The sequence below is a fragment of the Dasypus novemcinctus genome, chromosome 28 (genome assembly GCF_030445035.2).
Source record: "Dasypus novemcinctus isolate mDasNov1 chromosome 28, mDasNov1.1.hap2, whole genome shotgun sequence".
Taxonomy (NCBI): Eukaryota; Metazoa; Chordata; class Mammalia; order Cingulata; family Dasypodidae; genus Dasypus; species Dasypus novemcinctus.
In genome coordinates, this window is record NC_080700.1 from 39,853,203 (window position 1) to 39,872,946 (window position 19,744).

General features: G+C 38.0%; 1 protein-coding gene across 1 annotated transcript in view; it reads right to left on the reverse strand.

Moving 5' to 3' along the window:
* Nucleotides 1-12,734, reverse strand: part of TFB1M (transcription factor B1, mitochondrial) — a 77,303-nt gene extending 64,569 nt beyond the window's left edge. The window contains exons 1-2 of the mRNA XM_004452651.4: nt 12,515-12,734; nt 9,677-9,828 (exon numbers count right to left, since the gene is read on the reverse strand). Coding sequence (XP_004452708.1) covers nt 9,677-9,828; nt 12,515-12,647 — 285 coding nt within the window. The 5' untranslated portion in view covers nt 12,648-12,734. The remainder of the gene's footprint in view (nt 1-9,676; nt 9,829-12,514) is intronic.
* Between the last annotated feature and the right edge of the window lie 7,010 nt (nt 12,735-19,744).

The window sequence follows — 19,744 nt, forward strand, 5'->3', positions numbered from 1 at the left end:
TATTGTATATTTGAATTGTAATTCCATTTTTTAATGTTTATATTATCCAAACTACAAATGCATGAAAAGTAATTATAAATCTATCATATTGGGCACACAACATATAGCGACGTCATTTGTAACAAGAACATAAAAGAAGGGAGAGGAACAGGGGCATGAGAACATATTTATAAGTTTCTGTATGCTGTTGAACTGTTATAAAATTTAAAAAATTGTTAAAGATTTAGGATGTTAAATTTAAGCCACATGGTGAGCACAAAGAATTAAAAATATATACTCACATAGAGAAATGAGAAGGGATTCTAAATGGTTCACTAAGAAAGATCAACCAGACAAAAAAGTAGGCAGCAATAAAATAAATGAGTAATATAATAACACGAAAACCAAATACCAGAAGTCCTGGATTATCAGTAGTTATTCACATATAAACAGGCAAAACTTTCCAATAAAAATGCAGACATTGGCAGAAATAATTTTTTAAAAAAGTGTGACCGAACTATTTGCTGTTTACAAGAGGCTCACCTTAAATTCAAAGACACAAATAAGCTGAAAGTGAACAGGAAGAAAAAAAATAGGCCATGCAAATAGTAAGAAAAGAGAGCTGGGGTATTTAAAAACAGCAGATAAAATAGACTTACAACACAAAAACTGTTACAAGAGAAAAGAAGGATGCTATATTTCAATAAAAAGATCAATTCAACAAGAAGATATAACAATTATAAACATTATGCAACTAATCAGAGAACCCAAAATTGTATGACGTAACACTGATAAAACTGAAGGGACAAATAGACCAGACACTCTTCTACAATACTACTTGGAGACTTCAAAATATCACTTTCAATAATGGATAGAACATATAGACAAAAAAACCAATATGGAAATAGAGGACCAAACAACAATATAAACAATTACACCTGAAGACATACATAGAATGCATCAACCAACAACAGCAGAACACACATTCTTCTCTAGTGCACTTGGATAACTATCTAGGATAGACCATAGGCTAGGTCACAAAACAAATGTCAATGAATCAAGAAAGACTGAAACCATATAAACTGTCTTCTCCAATAAGAAGAAATGGAGCTAGAAATCAATGAGAAGGAAAACTGGGAAATTCAAAAGTGGAAAAGTAACAATACACTTTTAAACAACCAATGGGTCAAAAGAAATCAGAGGGAAAAAAGAAACTATCTTAGAGATGAATGAAAACAAAAACAACACACAAAAACTTATGGGTAGTAAAGGCAATGCTAAGAGGGAATTTATGACCATAAACAATTACATTAAAAAGAAGATCTCAAATCATAACCTAACCTTACATGCAGGGAGGAATTAAAAAGGGAAGCAAACTAAACCCAGAGTGAGTAGAAGGAAAGAAATAATAGAGACTGGAGTGGCAATAAATGAAATAGAGAGAAGAAAAATAACAGAATTAATGAAACCAAAAGTTGCTTCTTGGAAAAGTTCAATGAAATTGACAAACCTTTAGCTGGACTTAAAAAGATAAAAAGAAAGAGACACCTAAAATCAGAAATGGAAACAGGGATATTACTACCAACCTTACAAAAATAAAAAGTATTATAAAGGATACTATGAACAACTGTATGTCAACAAATTAAATCACCTAGATGAAATGGACGCATCCTAAAAAAAACTACAAATTACCCAAACTGACTCAAAAAGAAAAGGAAAATCTCAGTAGATCTGTAACAAGTAAAGAGGTTGAATGAGTAAGCAAAAACCTCCTAACAAAGAAAAGCCCAGGACCACATGACTTCACCGGTAAATTTTAACAGACATTCAAGGAAAAATTAACACCAACCCTTCTCAAACTCTCCAAAAAATCAGAGTAGGGGATGCTTCCTAACTCATTCTATAAGGCCAGCATTAATCTAACACTAAAGTCAGAAAAAAAGAACATAAGAAAATTACAGACCAATGTCCCTTATGAAATAGATAATAAAATTCTCAACTAAATACCAGTCTACTGTCCAAGAGCAAATTAAAGGATACACCATGTCCAAATGGGATTTATCTGAGCAATGCAAGGATGGTTCAACATAAGAAAATCAACGTAATACACCACATTAATAGAACAAAGGAGCTAAAAATACATGCTCATCTCAACTGATGCAGAAAAGTCATTTGACAAAATCCAGCACTCTTTCTTGATAAAAACACTGAGAAAACTAAGAATAGAAGAGAACTTCCTTAACATGTTAAAGAGCATATATGAAAAACCCACAGCCAAAGTCATATGCAACGGTAAAATACCAAAAGCTTTCCCCTGAAGACCAGGAAGAGCTTTCACCAATGTCATTCAACATTCTACTAGTAGATCTAGCCAGAGCAATCAAGTAAGAAAAAGAAATAAAAGGAATCCAAATCAGAAAGGAAGAAATAAAACTATTTGTTCATAGATGATATGATTCTATAAAGAGAAAAATTCCACTGAATCTACACCTAAGCTACTATAGCTAATAAATGAATTTATCAAAGTAGTAGGGTATAACATCAACATTCAAAAATCAGTGATGTTTCCACATACCAGTAACAGATACTCCAAAAAGGATATCAAGTCAACAATCTGAATTACAATACTCTCTAAAAGAATAAACTACCTAGGAATAAATTTAATCATGAATGTAAAAGACTTGTATACTGAAAAGTATAAAACATCCCTGAAGGGAATTAAAGAAAGCCTAAATAAATGAAAAGATATTCTGTGTTCATGGATTGGAAGATTTAATATTAAGATGGCAATACTACCCAAAGTGATTTACAGATTCAACACAATCCTGATAAAAATTCCAGCAACTTTTTTTTGCAGAAATGGAAAAACCAATCCAATTTCCATTGGATGGCAAGGGATCCCAAATAGCAAAAATCATCCTGAAAAAGAACAAATTTGAGGGACTTTCACCTTCCAATTTCAAAACTTACTACAATGCTACAGTAATTAAAACAAGATGTAACTGGCATAAAGACAAACAGACCAATGGAATAGACTTGAGGTCAGAAATAAATGTATGAATCTTTAAGGACAATTTTTGGTAAGGGTACCAGGTCCACTCAAAGGGGAAAAAAGTCTCTTCAACAAATGGCACTGGGAAAACTGCAAAAGAATGAAAGTGGACCCTAATCTCCCATCACACAAAAATTAACTCAGTGGATAAATGATCTAAATATAAGAGTTAAAACTATAAAATTATTAGAAAAAAATATGAGAATAGCTTCAGGACTATGTATTAGGGAGGCTATGGATTCTTATATAAATATGATGTCAAAAGCACAAGCAACAAAAGAAAAAAAGAAAAGATAAATTGGACTTCATCAAAATTAAAAACTTGTACATCAAAGAACATTATTAACAAAGTAAAAAGATAATCCAAAGAATGGGAGAAAATATTTGGAAATCATATATCTGATAAGGGTTTAGTACCCAAAATAAATAAGGAACTCCTAACAACTCAACAACAAAAAGACAACCTAATTTAAAACACGGATAGAAGCAAACAGATGTGGCTCAAGTGACTGGGCTCCTTTACCATATGGGTGGTCCCAGGTTTGGTTCCCGGGGTACCCTGGTGAAGGCACGTGCAGACAGGAAAAACAAATGTATAGAGAACTGGAACAGACATTTCTCCAAAGAAGATAAATTAAGGGACAATAAGCACATGAAAAGATATTCAACATCATTAGCCAAATGCAAACCAAAAACCACCCATAATGAGGTATCACTACACACCCACTAGGATGGCTGTAAGTTAAAAAGTGAAAAACAAGTTGACAAGGATATGGGAAGTTGGTACCCTTGAATATTTGTGGTGGTATTGAAAACTGTAAAGCTACCGCAGTTCCTCAAAACGTTAAACATAGAACTACGTAAGACTCAGCAATTACTTCTAGGTTATTTGCCAAAATAATTGAAAACAGGGCCTGAACAAATATTTGCACACCAATGTTCACAGTAGCGTTATGCACATAGTCAAAAGGTGGAAGCAACTCAAATCTCTATCAACAGCTGAACTGATATACACAAGATGGTATATACATACAATGGAATATTTAGTCATAAAAAGGAATGAAGTTTTGATACATGCTACAACAAGGGTGAACACTGAAGACATCATGTTGAGTGAAATAAGACACACAAAAATCTTGTATTTTTGCTTCTGTGAAATACTTAGAAATAGCAAATTTCTTAGAGAGAGATGATAGATTATTGGTTATGAAGGCCCGCTGCGGGTAGGGGGAGGGAAAGAGAGAATGATTGCTTAATGGGTACAAAGATTTGGTTTGAGGTGATGAAAAGGTTGGATATTGGTGATAGTACAATAATACAATACTGTGACTACACTTAATACTACTGAATTTTATACTTTAAAGTGGTTAAAATGGAAAATTTTTGGTTATATTTTATATTACAATAAAGTTTAAAAAGTTAGGTCAAAATATTTGAACAATTCCCCAATGAAAATAAATGACAAACAAGCATAGGAAAATATGTTAAACATCATTAGTCATTAGGCAAATGCAAACCACAAAAAGATACCAATAACTACCCACTAGAATGGCTAAAATGAAGTATGCCAAGTATGTTCAAGCAAATGGAGCAATTGGAACTCCCATGTACCATTGACAGAAATGTAAAATGGTAAAGGAACCTTATCAGTTTGGTAGTTTCATAAAAAGTTAAACATGTATCCTAGGATCCTAAGATTCCACTCCTCAGTTTTTACCCAAAAGAAATGAAGGTTGTAGCAGTTTGATATAATTGATGAATTCCAAAAAGAAATACTGGATTATGTTTGATATCTGATCTGTACCTCGGCATGACTAAGTTATGATTAGGGCGTTGAGTTCCCATCCCTTGGTGGGTGGGGACTCACAGATAAAAGGCATGGTGAAGAACAGAGCTGAGGGCTTTCAATGTTGGAGTTTTGATATTGGAGTTAGATACTGAAGCTGGAGCCCCTGGGAAAGAGACAGAGCTGTTCGTGTGATAGTCTACAGCTGACCTTGTGGAGAGAGGCAAAGCCTAGACAGCCTCATAGTCTACAGCTGATCTTGTGGAGTAAACAGAGGAGCTAAGCCCAAAAGAACACAGAAAGCCCGAACCCTCACAGACCTCAGCAGCCATCTTGCGCCAACACGTAAAAATAGACTTTGGTGAGGGAAGTAACTTATGTTTTATGGCCTGGTATCTGTAAGCTCCTGCCTCAGATAAATATCCTTTATAAAAACCAACTCATTTCTGGCATTTTGCATCAGCACCTCTTTGGCTGACTAATACCAAGGTATATACTCAAAGACTTGCACATGAATGTTTATAATAGCTTTATATGTAAAAGCCCAAAACTGCAAACAACCCAAAAGCCCAGTAGCAAATGTCCATTTCAAAGTTGATTTATCTATTTAATGGAATACCATTTAGCAATAAAAAGGTTCAAACCATTGATAAATGCCTCAACATAAAAGATTCTCAAAAAATAACTAGGTAAAAAAAGAGAACATAATTTAAAAAAAGAATACATACGGTATTTCTTTATAAATTTTTTTAAAATAGAAAATGCTCTATAATGACAGAAAGCAGATCAATGGTTATCTGAAGAGAGAGGAGGTGAGGAGAGAGAGATGGATTACAAAGGGCCAGGAGGAATTTCAATGAATTCCAATGGTCTTGGGTTTCATTATCTTGATTGTGGTAATGATTTCAGGAAGTTACACACTTTCAACATCTGTGGCTTATGAACATCAATTATACCTCAATACCAATGTAGAAACAAGAACTTAGTGTGATTAGCCCTCCGTAAACATTAGCTATTTTTCTTGCTATTAATAATATGAAACCTTAAAAAACACAAAAGAATCCAAACTCTTCATCTGAAGGAGAACAATCACTTATGAAGTTGTTCCCAATTCAAAAATAAGGGCAAGAACCTATCAAGGCATCAAGCTTCCTAAGGTGTCAAGAAATCTTGCTCCCCTCAAAGGCACAGAGTCAACCTGGCCATTAAAAAAAAAAAACAAAAAAACAAAAACAAATTACAAAAAATCTAGAAATGCACAATCACTGGAGATTGCTCAAACTTTGAAAGAAACCCAGAGTCTAATGTGAGCTAGATGGCTAGAGAAAGCCCCCTGTCTCCATAGCACTGGGACTGTCTAGTGCTCTAAAGGAATAGCATTACTTTGTTCCTACACTGCTTTCCAGATTACAAGTCTCTTGATCAATACTTAATTACCAGAGGTGCCCCTGGTATGGAAACAATTATTTAACTGATTATTTATAACTAAGATTTAATGAGTGCTTACCAAGTGCCAGGTGCTCATTTAATCTTCATAATAAAACGATAAGCAAAATCAGGAACACAGATGTACAGTTACCTGCTCCAGCTCATACAACTAACAATTGGTAGGGTCTGAAGTCTAACCTTGGTGGGCAGTCTGACATGCAAGTCCATGTTCTTTACCATAATACTAAACTACAGTGCTCTCACATATTACAGACATTTTCTTATCTTTATATGTTATCATCACCACTCATTCTTTTCAATAAAGTGGCCCATGACAATACTGTAAGAATTGAATTAAGCTACAGAAGACATACTTTCCGCAAGATATTTTATTATTTATTACAATTTCTTTTAAAAAGCAATTCTATTAGCATAGAAATCATTAGAATGGAATCCTTAAAATAGATCACTCTCCTGCCTTTCTTCAGTTTTATGAGTAATTTAGACCTCTAAAACAAAGTGGTTTTACATATTGAAACATTCTTTATAGTAAAAAGCAGACAATTTGATATTTTAGTATCCAACATATTTTTAAGGCAAATTGCTTTCCTGCATATAAGAGACTAAGAATTAATTTTGCTTCTTCCATTCACGCTGATGAGATAACAAATATATGTATGTACCAGAGTAATTTATCTTGAAATTAATCTTCATAGGAAAAAAGCACAAGATTTTCAATAATAAACAGCATATAACTATTCACTTCCACTATTAGGGACATACTTAGTTAGCTAATATACTAGATAGGCAACGTTTTTATTTTCCATATGAGACATTGTAAAGATGAGACTCAGAATATGTTCATTCAACTACTACTTAAGGAACACCTTTGCTATATGACAGGAACTGTTATTTGTTGTAGAGATTCAGCAGTGGACGAGAGATAGAAATCTCTATCCTCATGGCACTGACATTTCAAAGGGGCAAAACTGACAACAAATAAAAGAAAAATGTATGTATAATAAGTCAAATGATGACAAATCTTATGAGACAAAACAAGGAAGGAAATAGGAGTACAGCACTTGGGAGAGAGCAGTTGAGAAGAGAAGGGTGGCAGGGGATCTTTTATTTTATTTTCCATTTTTATGATTTCCCCTAATATTCATTATTACAAAATAGTGTTATTTAACCCAGTGATTCATGCTTTCTTGCCCCTTTCCTTGCTTTCTTTTTTTACATTCCATTGTTTAAAACCACCAATGATTTTGTTTTTTTCAAATTAGAACCATGATTTTCTTTAATACCTTTTTGTTCTTCCTGCTCTAACTGCCTCTCCCTTTTGTTTTAAAATTAAAAAAAGAAAAATTTTTAATAAGAGCAATTGTAGATTTACAGAAAAATCATACAGAAAGTACAGGGTTCCCATATCCAACAGCCTAATTCACACAGTTTTCCCTATTATTAATATTTTGCATTAGTATGGTATCTTTGTCACACTTAATGAAACAATATAATTATATAATTAATTAGAGTCCACAATTTACATTAGGATTCACTCTTGTGTTGTGTTGTATAGATTCATGGCTCGTGTTTTTAAAAATGTTTATTCTGGTAACATACGTATAGCCTAAAATTTCCCATTTTAACCACTTTCAAGGATACAATTCAGTGACGTTAATTACATTGTCACCATCACCACCCTCTGTTTTCAAAACTTTTCCATCACCCAAACAGAAACTCTGTACCTAGTAAGCATTAACTCTCCATTCCCCACCCCTTCTCTGCTCCCTTGTGACCTGTATTCTAACTGGCAAAGGGCTCTTTTACATAGTCTGTCTACACACACACCCCGATGGAGACTTAGAAATTAAGATGAAGAGGACAGGAATTTGATTCACCTTCTTGCCTAATAAGAAAGAATTGCATGTAATAGATGGTGAGATTTAAGGATTAAGACGACTTTGGGATGAAAAAGAAAGTAAGATGACTGATACTTATGTCCAGAAAGAGCTATATGAATAAACCTACAGAGAACTATGCAATATTATTTACTTTCTCTTTACAGGCTCATGATCTCACCAAAAATAACAATATTCCAACTTCTACCTCCAATTGAGATAGAGTTCCTCTAAAAAAAGAAAGTAGTTGAAAGCAAAACCCACTATATTAAATTCCACACCTCATTATGGAATATGTATCATGTAACAATCCTAAAATATAAGTCTGAAACCTAATCTGTTAGAGAAGACTGGCAAAATAAGAGAAAACTAAACAATATATACCCTTTAAATGTATAAACACTAGATACAGCAAAATAATGAGGAAAAAACCCCACCAGGTTTCTAAAAGATCAGATGCATGCACACAAAAATCCTAGGCTTCTAAACAAATATTTTCCAAACTGTTGTGACAAAAATTAAACATTGCCATTAATACATACTCGAATAAGAATTAGAATGTACTAATTTTAAATAATTTGTTCTCTTCCAATAAAGTAATAATGTGGATTTATTATTCTATTATCCTTACCCAATAAGTTGCTACTGATCTCACCCAAAGGCTAGGTCCCTTTTTAAAGTTTAAGAATTACAGAGGAACCAAACAAAGGTTCTTGGGCCATTAAGTGCACATTGCCTCTTATCTTGTAATTCCATTTACAAAATCCCTGATATAATCTGTTCCACTGTTTGCCTAAATGTCTTTAATTTAAGCCCTTCCTTATATCTGTACCTGCCTCCCTCAAATCCCACTTATTTTAGTTCTTTCCTTTGAAATCAGAACGCACATATCCACTCCACACCAACCCTTGAAAGGTCGCTATCACTCTCCTTACTTAAGCCTTCTTTTACAGTTGAAACATACCTAGTTCCTTCAATATTTCCCACATAATTATAGTACCTAGTGTTTTAAAGATGCATGGGTCATCTCATTCAAACCTCATCACAAATCTATGCATAGAATGGTACTTTATCCCTTCTCTTTAAAATTTTTCTTATAAGAATGCCAAAACTTTACAATAAGTCTCAACCTAAAGGAAGTTCTCAAAAGTCAGGTCAATAACTGAGTCATTATTGGTCACTATTCATTTTTATTTATTTTGGAAGGAATGGACCATGACATGCAAAACTACTTGCAAATAAAATCACCTTACATAAAGCAATTAGTTTACCAGCATCAGTGCATAAAGCAGGTTTGCTCAAGTGGTGGACAAGAGGCCGCCCATGTCAGCATCTCCTGAGAATGTCTGCTAGAAATGCAGATTCCTAGGCCTTGCTGGATTACAGAATCAAATCTCTCAGATGAAGTCTGGGAAACTGCTGTCTGACAAGTAACTACATAATCCTTGGACATCCAGAATTTTAAGAATCACTGCCCAAAGACATAAATTGCATTTTTGCCTGCTAAAAAAAGAGACATTTGAAATATCTCACCTGTAATCCAGGAATAAATCGAGTGTCCTTTTCAACCACCAGAAGTTTTGCAACATTGGCATTGAGAATGGCTCTCGTGATCCCCCCTGGCCCGGGACCCACTTCATAAACATAAGCATTGGTCAGATTTCCGGCTTTTCTTACAATTTTATCTACAGAAAAGAAAGTTGTCATTACCTTGAATATCTTGGCAAATTCCATATAATTTAAAAAGAAAAATAACCTCAAAAGGTTCTTATCAGCCATACCCCGATATTAATCTTTTATATACATTATTTATTCAGTTATTTAACTATAAACCTAAAACAACATATGCAGTCAATATTCTACCACATTCTCTTTTTTTGGAGGTATCAGTATTGTGGGATTGAACTCAGGACCTCAGACATGCAAAGCAGGTCTCAACCACTGAGCTACACCCATGTCCCTACGTTCATTGTTAAACGTACCAGTCCCTTAGCAAAAATAGAATTGTGACTGAATTCCTTAACATGAATTTAGCTAATACTGTATTTTCTATCTGTTCCTCCACCAAAGCAATCAATCCAAGAACTGACAGGATAAGCATTCACCCCTTCTCTACAGTTGTAAAACATCAAGGTTGCTATTTAACTATCCAAAAAGCAAAAAGTGCTGACAGTCTCCATTCTTCACAAAGAGGTGTCTAGTTGGGGGCCAACTAGATCCAGCAAGAAGCTGCTAGATGAGAAGACTCTCAGAAATTTGGATTCTTGATCAGTTTCAGGAAAATGTTAAATTTAGCCATAGAGTATTTTTCTTTAAGCTTTGCAAATACGTGTCTTTATATAAAGAAAAAATAAATGTTAATTCATCAACTTTTTAAAGTTAGCAGACCTTATAAAATCATACAAAAGCGGAGTACTGATAATTCAGTACAAGCAGTCATCTCTTCTGGAAAAACATACAATTGGCTGGTGTCACTGACTGTGAGATACTAAAATCTCAGCAAATGGATATCCCAGAGTAGTGGACACTGAGCCACTGAAAACTTACCAACACTACTTAGTAGTGTTCACTGAGTGCTATAGAGTCCCACTTTTGTTTTTGTTACTATTATCCTAATTTAACTTCTCTCAACTTGTTCTCGTCTCTTGATTTGTGCAAGATTGCCCAAAAAGTGGCCAGAGAAGGCACTCAAACTCGGGTCTGTATAATTCTAAGACTAATCCTCACTCCACTACAGCCCAATGACTCTAGGAGGGAACAGAGAGCAATATTAAGCACAGGAATCATGGAGCGAAAAATCAATATTCTCCATTTTTAAAAAATGGAATTAGGATAGTAGGTAGGAAAGAAGGGCTGCTCGAAACTCCATGTGCGTTTAAGTATAAATGAATATCAAAGAAGCACTGCAATCATGAGCTTGGATTTCAGTCTTGCTTTATTCTGCTGGAATGCCTCACCTCAGACAAGTCCCTTAATCTCTGGGGCAGTTCGATATTATTTATGAATTCCAAAAAGAGATACTTATGTTTGTAAACTGGTCTGCTCCTTTGGGTATGATAACCCTTGGACTGTATTAAATTCAGGTTTCACTTTTACTTTATTAAATCAAGATTAGGGCTTTGATTTGAGCAGTTACTAGGGCATGCAGGGTTGAGTCCCTGCCCCTTTGGTGGGCTATACAATCCGATGTTCAATCAAGAACACGGAACTACACACACAGAAGAACACAGAGGAAGAGAGACAACTCCACAGACAAAGCAGAGGCCCTGGGAAGAGAGATGGATCTGACAGTTTGCAGCTGAAGAGACCAGAGCAGCTGAGAAGCCCTGAGAATGGAGCCAGTCTCCAGCTGCGCTGGGAAGAAGCGGGGACCACGAGCCTTAAAGAGGAGCCAGGCTGAACCCTCCCAGGCAGCACCCACCACTTTCCTTCAACAGGTGAGAAATGACCCCAGGTGAGAAAGCACCTCTTATGGGACCTTGAGATGGACTCTTAGGGGCCTTGTATCTGGAACCTTCTGCCCCAAATAAATACCCTTTTAGAAGCCAACAGATTTCTAGTGGCAGGATAAAGGCTCCATCTGATCATTTTTGGGTGAGATTTACCGTTCTTTGCGACTTCTCAAATGGAAAGAAATATCAAAATAGAAGTACTCCAACAGTGACCAGCGGCTGTTATTTGTAATTTGTAATACGCCTTACTCTTGCAACCTCATCTTTTGGAAGAAAACTGTCAATAAGGAACCGGTGGCGGTTAAATGCGTGTATACATTTGTCAAAAACTCATCCAAGTGTGAACTCAAACTGATGAATTTCAGTGTGTGTCAACTGTACCATAGAAAAGCGAATTCACAACCTGAGTGGGAACGTAAACTCACTAAGCTCTGAGGTCCTCGAGGACACGTCACCTTGATCACTCCCGAGACTCCAGGGCGAGCTCACGGGAGTACGCGCGAGATGCAGTTACTGGACATCTGCGCCCCCGGGGACTTCTCAGCCTCGACACGTCAACCTCGGACCCCACGAGTGACGCTCTTCAGCCACACGCTCTCGATAAAAGTCCTTTTCCTCGTGGGACGTCTGGGAACTGCTCGGAAACTAACCCCGCGGTCAGCGGGGGCACGTCGCGGGGTCAGCAAACGCCGAGCCCGACGCGCGCGACGCGGGAGCTCTTCTCCCCGCGGACCCCCGACGGCGGCTGCTGGGGGCAAAGCCCGCGTTCCCCTGTCTCCCGAGAGAGAAGCGGGCCCCGCAGGTATCACTGCCCCCCGAAACGGCAGAAGGAGCAGACGGAACACGCGTGGTACGCGCGGGCAGACCCCCGCCCCAGCAGCCGGCGAGACCCGCGGGGGCACCCGCAAGCCGTCTCTACCTGTCAGCCTCAAGTCCAGGAGGAAATTCTGGGAGAGCTGCTTCGCTGCTTGTAGTTTAAACAACTTAATAATCTCCCGAATCGTGGGCAGCGGCGGGAGGCGGAAAGCCCCGGGCGCCCCACGAACAGCCATGACAGGGGGGCCCACGCCGCTCAGCCTCGTTTGGCAGGGCTTTCTCCTCACGCGCCCGGGCGGCACTGCCCCGCCTCCGCGCCCACTCCATTGGCCAGAAGGACTCCGCCGGAAGCAGTCATCGCGGACAGGAAATCCGGCGCGCTAGGGGCGCATGCGCTAGGGTCGGGGCACGATTGCTTCCGCCCGGGAGGGGCGTGGCGGGGTAGAGCGTGGCGGAGCCTCTGGCCGGGATGGGTGCGAGAGCCGAGGGATCTCGGGAGCCTGTTTCAGGGTCCTAATTCCAAACCGTGCGGGGCTGCGGCGGGAATGCTGTTTTTTAAGGAGCTAAGCGGGCCACCAGAGGCAAGCCTGCTGGTTGCAAACAGTCCCCTCCAGTGTCAGGCGCCTTTAGCATCTCAGCTCCGCGTGTGCTGGGTGGCAGGTGCCTGGCACCTCGCAGCCTCAGGTGTCCCAGCCGGTCCGTGGAGAACCTTAAAGTTGAGCCCGGTGAGGAGACAGGCAGCCTGCTGTGCAAATTCAGAACGCCGGGCGGTGCAGGGCGGGCGGTGCAGGGCGTTGGGGAGGCCCGCAATCCCTTGTGGCCGCCTCTCGAGGAGAGATTTGGCAGGTGCATGCGGCCCGCTTGCTCAGTGAGAGCCGGAAGTCGGCGCCAACTGTGCCTGCCCCTCCAGCCAGTATCCAGCTGGTGTGGTGCTTGAGACTTCCTCTACGGGGACTGTTTGGTTTTGAAGCTTTCATAGTTGTCCGGTGAAATATATGGGACTAGTTTTACTAGTTTAGTATAGGCGGAGGAAGCAAAAGTCTAGAGAGGCCCTGTAAGAAAGAATTCTTCTGGAAGAAAATAAGGCTCATCTGATTGTGGAGAAAAAAAGAATTTATTCTCAGTCTTACAGGAAGGAGCGCACAACCAGAAAACGTGGCTGGCGCACGAAGGAAAAAACACAATTTATACCCCTAAGCCTAGCACGCAAGCCCTTCCTCTGTTTTTCCATAGATTGGATACTTAAGAGGTTACAACCCTATGCAAGAAGATCTAACTTTCCCACACAAAAGTTTGTGATTAACCGCTTCCCGCCATCACATTCCAACCATTTTGGTTTTTACCTGTTCCCCTTTTCCAAATAAGGAATGGAATTTAGTGCTGAATTGACGTTGGCTTAGCTCCTTCTTGGGCATATTTTTTTACTGCCTATAGGACTGGCTTAAGCTGGTTTCCTTTGTTCCTGCTTAACCCGGGAATGGAAGACTGAGGCAGTAGGCTGCCAGGTAACGTTAATTAATATTTTCTTCCTTTATGTGAAAACTAAACAAAGCTTCGTTTCTTGCAGTCCCCTAACCGTGAACTTCACAAAGCTAGAGGATCATGGAACCCAGCTCCCTTTGAGCGTTCAGGAAGCGTAGGGTGGACGCGCCCTGTGGCTGTGCTGGTTGCTCTCCTTGCTTCTCCTGCCAGTTTCAAAGCGCCCCTTCGTGCACCAAGTATGGCATGGTGCATACCTTTCCCTTCTTTAGCAGAATCTGGAAAGCCAAGAATGAAAGGGAAGGGCAGTAAACATGATAGTAATAATAGCTGTCCTTCACAGTGCTTGGCACGGAGTGCTGATCTTTTCAACTGTTTTACAGTGGCGCTCTCGTTGGTCTTTATGACACCCCAAATGAGCAGAACATACTTATTTTTCAAAGGATCTTTTAAAGTTATTTTATTTTTAAATTTTCATTTTATTGTTTTAATTTTATTATTTTAATAATTTAGTCATTTTAATTTTATTCTTTATTTTCGTTTTTATTTATCTTTTTAATGGTAAAGTAAGGCCCAGAAGTTCAGCAATTTGCCATATGCTGCATAGCTCTTAAGCAGTGAAGCCTAGATTTGAATGCACATGGTCTGTCTCCACAGTGGGTTTTTTAATACAGTGATGTCACTGGAGAAAGGCCATTGGGCTTACCTAGGATGGTTGCAGCCAAGTACAGAGGAAGGCTCAAATCTGAATACTGTCCTTCCATTATACCAGAGAAAACAAGGATGTAAAGACAAATTTTAAAATATCTCTGATAGGAGGGTTTTCTAATTTAACCCTGTTCTTATTCACAAATTGCTGCATTTATCACAGGTAAATCAGAAAAATTTCCATTTCTTAAAGTAGGTTTAAAAAAAAGCTAGGGTAGTACATGGGAATCCTGTATTTTATGCATGATTGTTCCGTAAACACGAAACTTCTCTAAAAAAGAAAAAAATTTTAAAGCTACTGGAAAAGCATATAATGTAGGCATGATGTGGAAATAAGGAGTTCACTGAAAATCTAATGGAAAATCCAATTGAAAATGTAATGGATTACTATAATAGATGGAAATGTGAGATAAACTGATTTACTTCCTAGCTTTAGACAATAGGACACTTAGTGAAGTAAAAAGATTTGCCCAAGGTGACACAGAGACTTGGACTGAAAGCCTATCTTGGTTCAGATCTCTTTTTGTCCACAGCACAGGATACTTATCTGGGAAGGCTTTGTAGTTTAGAGCATGTTACACTCATCATTGGTTCATTTGTTATTACACTGGCCTCTCACAACAGTTCTATGTGAAAGAGAGTAGTGTCCTTATTTTACCATGAACACATAGAGGTAAATGAGATGATTTGACTTGCGAGTCACAAAGCCAGCCTGGTATAAAGTCAAAACTCAAACTGAAAAAAAAAAAACAACAGACAAAAAAAGAGAAAACATTAAAAATAAAAAACCCTCAACCTGAATTCTGTCTCTCCCATTACCTTGGGGGTTCTGAAGCTGTGCCAACTTAGAACACCGGTTTTAGTGGCAGAATAATTCATTCCACTTTACAGAAGACTGCACAGTGGAAATCTCTCCTTCATACCAAAATTAGATAATAGTATTACAAATAATTTTGTCAAAATGTTTTCCCATAAATACTTCCTAAAACTTCACCATCCATTACCATTTGGCTATAGTAGAATATAAGATAAGGTATTTGAGCAGTTTAATTCAGCTGTTTTAAGACTTCCACCAAAAGTAATCATATTTCCAGACTCTTGATCATCTGAACAAATTTGAGAATTAAACATCAGTGACCCTATTTGGTATTTATTTATGTGTTGAACTATTTAGTTCTCATTTTTGTCTGGGATATTTTCTTTTTAATGAAAATTCAAGGCCCTAATGAAAGGGCATGTAACTTTTTAAAGAATGTCTGTTTTTCAAAGAATAAACCCTGAAATTCTTTAACAATTTAGTCTATCAAGCACTTTTATATTGTTTTTCACGTGTTTCAGTGATACTTGAAGCTATGTAATATTTCCTTCTGGTTACAGAAAAGGAACTTAAGCAAATAGAATTATGGAAGTGGGAAAGGAAACCGTATGTCTGACATGGTACAAAACACACACGACCTATGTCATAAGTCATCACAAGAACCTTATAAGATGTTTTTAATTTCAGTTTTGCATGTGTATGCAGTTTTATTTTGCATTTTAATTTAAAAAATTATTAGAGCAGTTATAGGTTTACAGAAAAGTAATGCAGAAAATACAGAATTCCCACATATACCCCCCAATATTCTTTAATAGATGAGGAAACTGGGGCTCAATGAAGTTAAGAATCTCCAAAGATAACGTAGCCAGTAAATAACAGAGCCAAGAATCCAATCCACCATTGACTCCAAAGCCTCTGCTATTTCCACCCTATCATGTTTCTTGAATTTACACATCGTATGGTCTCTTTGATAGGGAAAAATAAATTTCTCACAGACCACACCCTAGAGAATTCAATTATTTTAATGTTAATTATTTAACATGTTCTTGTACTTTAATTTTGTGATGTTATTTAAATATACCAAATTATAGATCTAGATATAAATGTAAGCTTACACTTTTCAAATGACTATACAACAAAAATACAATTACAACAAATACACACGAAGTTGCAAAACCAATAAAGTCATCTGTATTAGTCAGCCAAAAGGGGTGCTGATACAAAATACCAGAAACTGGCGGGTTTTTATAAAGGGTATTTATCTGGGGTAGGAGCATACAGATACCAGGTCATAAAGCATAAGTTACTTCTGCACCAAAGTCTATTTGGAGCAAAATGGCTGCCCCTGTCTGCAAGGGTTCAGGCTTCCTGGGTTCCTGTATTCCTGGGGTTTGCTTTTCTCTGGGTTCAAGGTTCTTCCCTTCCTGGGGCTGGCTTCTCTTTCCTCTGTGAGCTTACTTCCTGGGGTTCCAGCTTAAGTCTTCAGCATCAAACTCCAACATCAAAACTCCAACATCAGAAAACTCTCAACCCTGTTCTTCGCCATGCCTTTTATCTGTGAGTCCCCAGCCACCAAGGGGTGGGGACTCAATGCCCTAATCATAACTCAATCAGGCCCAGGTACAGATCAGATTACAAGCATAATCCAATATCTATTTTTGGAATTCATCGCCATATCAAACTGCTACATCATCTTACTGATTTAAGGTGATGAATGATGATAAATCACAGCTCTTCTTGCTGACTGGCAAGATTCTCTCTTTTTAAAGTCAGCTTTAAAATGCTTTAGGGTGAGATTGAATGCTTGAATTTTCTCATCAGTTTTCTGGATTCAAGCCAGTACCAAATCTTTGTTCAGAATTTGTGCCATTGTCAACATACCTTTCTTTTGGAGGAATGTGGAAACTATGTATTAAATGAGCCTGTGTCTGTTTTCATTACCTTGGAAAGTGAATCCTGGGCCAATACTACCATGAACCACATGATGTGATAAGGGGATATTCCAATGATCTGGAATGTCCTTACATGGCCTTTTAAAAAGAATAGCATCAATATAAAAACAAAATAAAATGTAAAATAGCAAAAACACATGCACAGGGAGAAGCAGCTGTGGCTCAATCAATCAGTTGGGCTCCTGTCTACCATATAGGAGGCCCTGCATTTGTGTCCCGGGGCCTCCTTGTGAAGGCAGGCTCGCCCGCAAGTGCCACGGAGAGCCTACTCAGCAAGGTGATGTAACAAAAAAGGAGACCAGCAAAAACACAGAAGAGTATGCAGTGAACGGACACAGAGAGCAGACAGAAAGCAAGCCGTAAAGGCCGGGGGTGGGGGGGGTGGCGGGTGTAAGTAAAATAAAGTACAGATGCAGAGCGCACAGCCAATGGACACAGAGAGCAGACAGCATGCAAAAAGCCACAAGGGGTGTGGGGGGTGGGGAGTTCTAAAAAAAGATACACATTCACATGGAGAATTTGCAGCTTGTTGAGAATTTGTCCCCAGATCTGAATATAAGAATTATTGTCGTACACCGTGCCATCTTCAGTCGTCAACATTTGAGAGGTTATGGCCTATCATTTACAAAACAGTTCCACATTTGCTACTTCACTTACTTCCCTGGTTTTCCAAAGATGCTTAGTAGCAGCGGGATAGGGCACTAGTGAGCTGGGCACTGAGTCTAGAACGCACGGTGCACTTTGTAACTTTGGTATGGGTTTGGTGACTGTTGAGCTGAGTAAAATGGAAAAGAATTCCATCTTAGGAGAATTTCGCAAATTTTTAATAGTTCTTGTGATCCAGTTTTTATCATCATGTATATCTGATCCTCAGTGTTTTAATTTCCAGAAAATTATGCATAACCCCTACAAAATCCTATGAAATCAGCAGGGGCTTTGGTAGTATATTTCACATGTTAACGCAAATGGATTTATCTCTTAAAAGAGAAATATGCAGCTTCATCCATCTCAAAGCTTTGAAGCATCTCCTTCATGTAGATATAGGTTTTAACATGCTAAAATATTATAATTAATACAGAAATTACTAGCCCCACCTATCGGTGAACATGGAGACCTACGAATGAGTCAAACTGTAATGTAGACTAGGAAACAGTTCTAATTTGCATAACTCCCAGAAGGGTTATATACGAAAATTAGTTCTATTTCATTATTTATTCTAATGAAAATGCCTGTGTGACTTTATTTGGTATAAGTAATTTAGTGTGTGTTTGTAGAAAAAGTGCTAATTCTACACATGTCATTTTACGGTTCCCTAAAAGAGATTCGAAAGCAGCAAAGAACAGTATCTTATCAGCCATGTGGGATTTTCAGAGAAAATTAAATGTGGCTTGGAATTGCCAGAGAGAATTTTATAAAATGACTATTATAGTATGTAAAGTGCCCTTTTCTGATAGTATTTTATAATTCCATATAATATGACTCAATGCTCTGGAGAAAGATTAAGAAATGCATTTTGCACATATTTATACTCTCTGCCCCTGCCCCGTGGCTATTTGATTCACACTGTTCACAAAAGAATCGAGTGACCTACCTGGAGAGAAGAAGGGAATATGTGATAATTCTGAGCAGACGGGCCAAATGCTTATTCTGCAGAGACCGAAGCAGGGCAACTGTGGCACAGTGCAAGGTAATTGCCTGAGGGAACCACAGAATAGTTACCCGATTTTTAAAATATAGTGTTTATCACTATTCTAGGCAGTTATTTGAAAGCCTGTGGATTTCCCTGAAGATCTGTGAATTATTGTCAAATATCCTAATGAGGCAGGAGGACTGGAGACCCTTTCAACTCCAGATGTGAACAATGCATAGGGTTTTTTTCCTTACCCAATAAAGCAAATCTTTTGGGGTCTGAAGGGAAAATCAGCACAGATGAAAGGCATTATAAAAATAGTTAGCCTTTATGATATGAACAGTTCATTGTTTTAAGCCTCAGCATTTAGTCAATTGCATCTAAACCTTTTCCATTCCTTTTCCTTTTCTTTTTTTTAATTCTTATTGTGGTAGCATATTTACATCATAGCATTTCCCGTTTTAACCACTTCAAAGCATACAGTTCAGTGGTGGTAATCCCATTCACAATGTGCTACCCTCACCACGATCCATTACCAAAACCCTTCTGTCACTGCAAACAGAAACTCTGTACCCGTTAAGCAGTAACTACCCATTCCCCACCCCAACTCCTCTCCCTGTAACCTACATTCTTTTCCATTCTTTTTTAAAATTTTTTAAAGATTTTTTTAAAAAATTAATTTCCTGCCCCTCCGGCTTGCTTGCTATCTGCTCTCTGTGTCCATTCGCATAACGTTCTTCTCTTCTG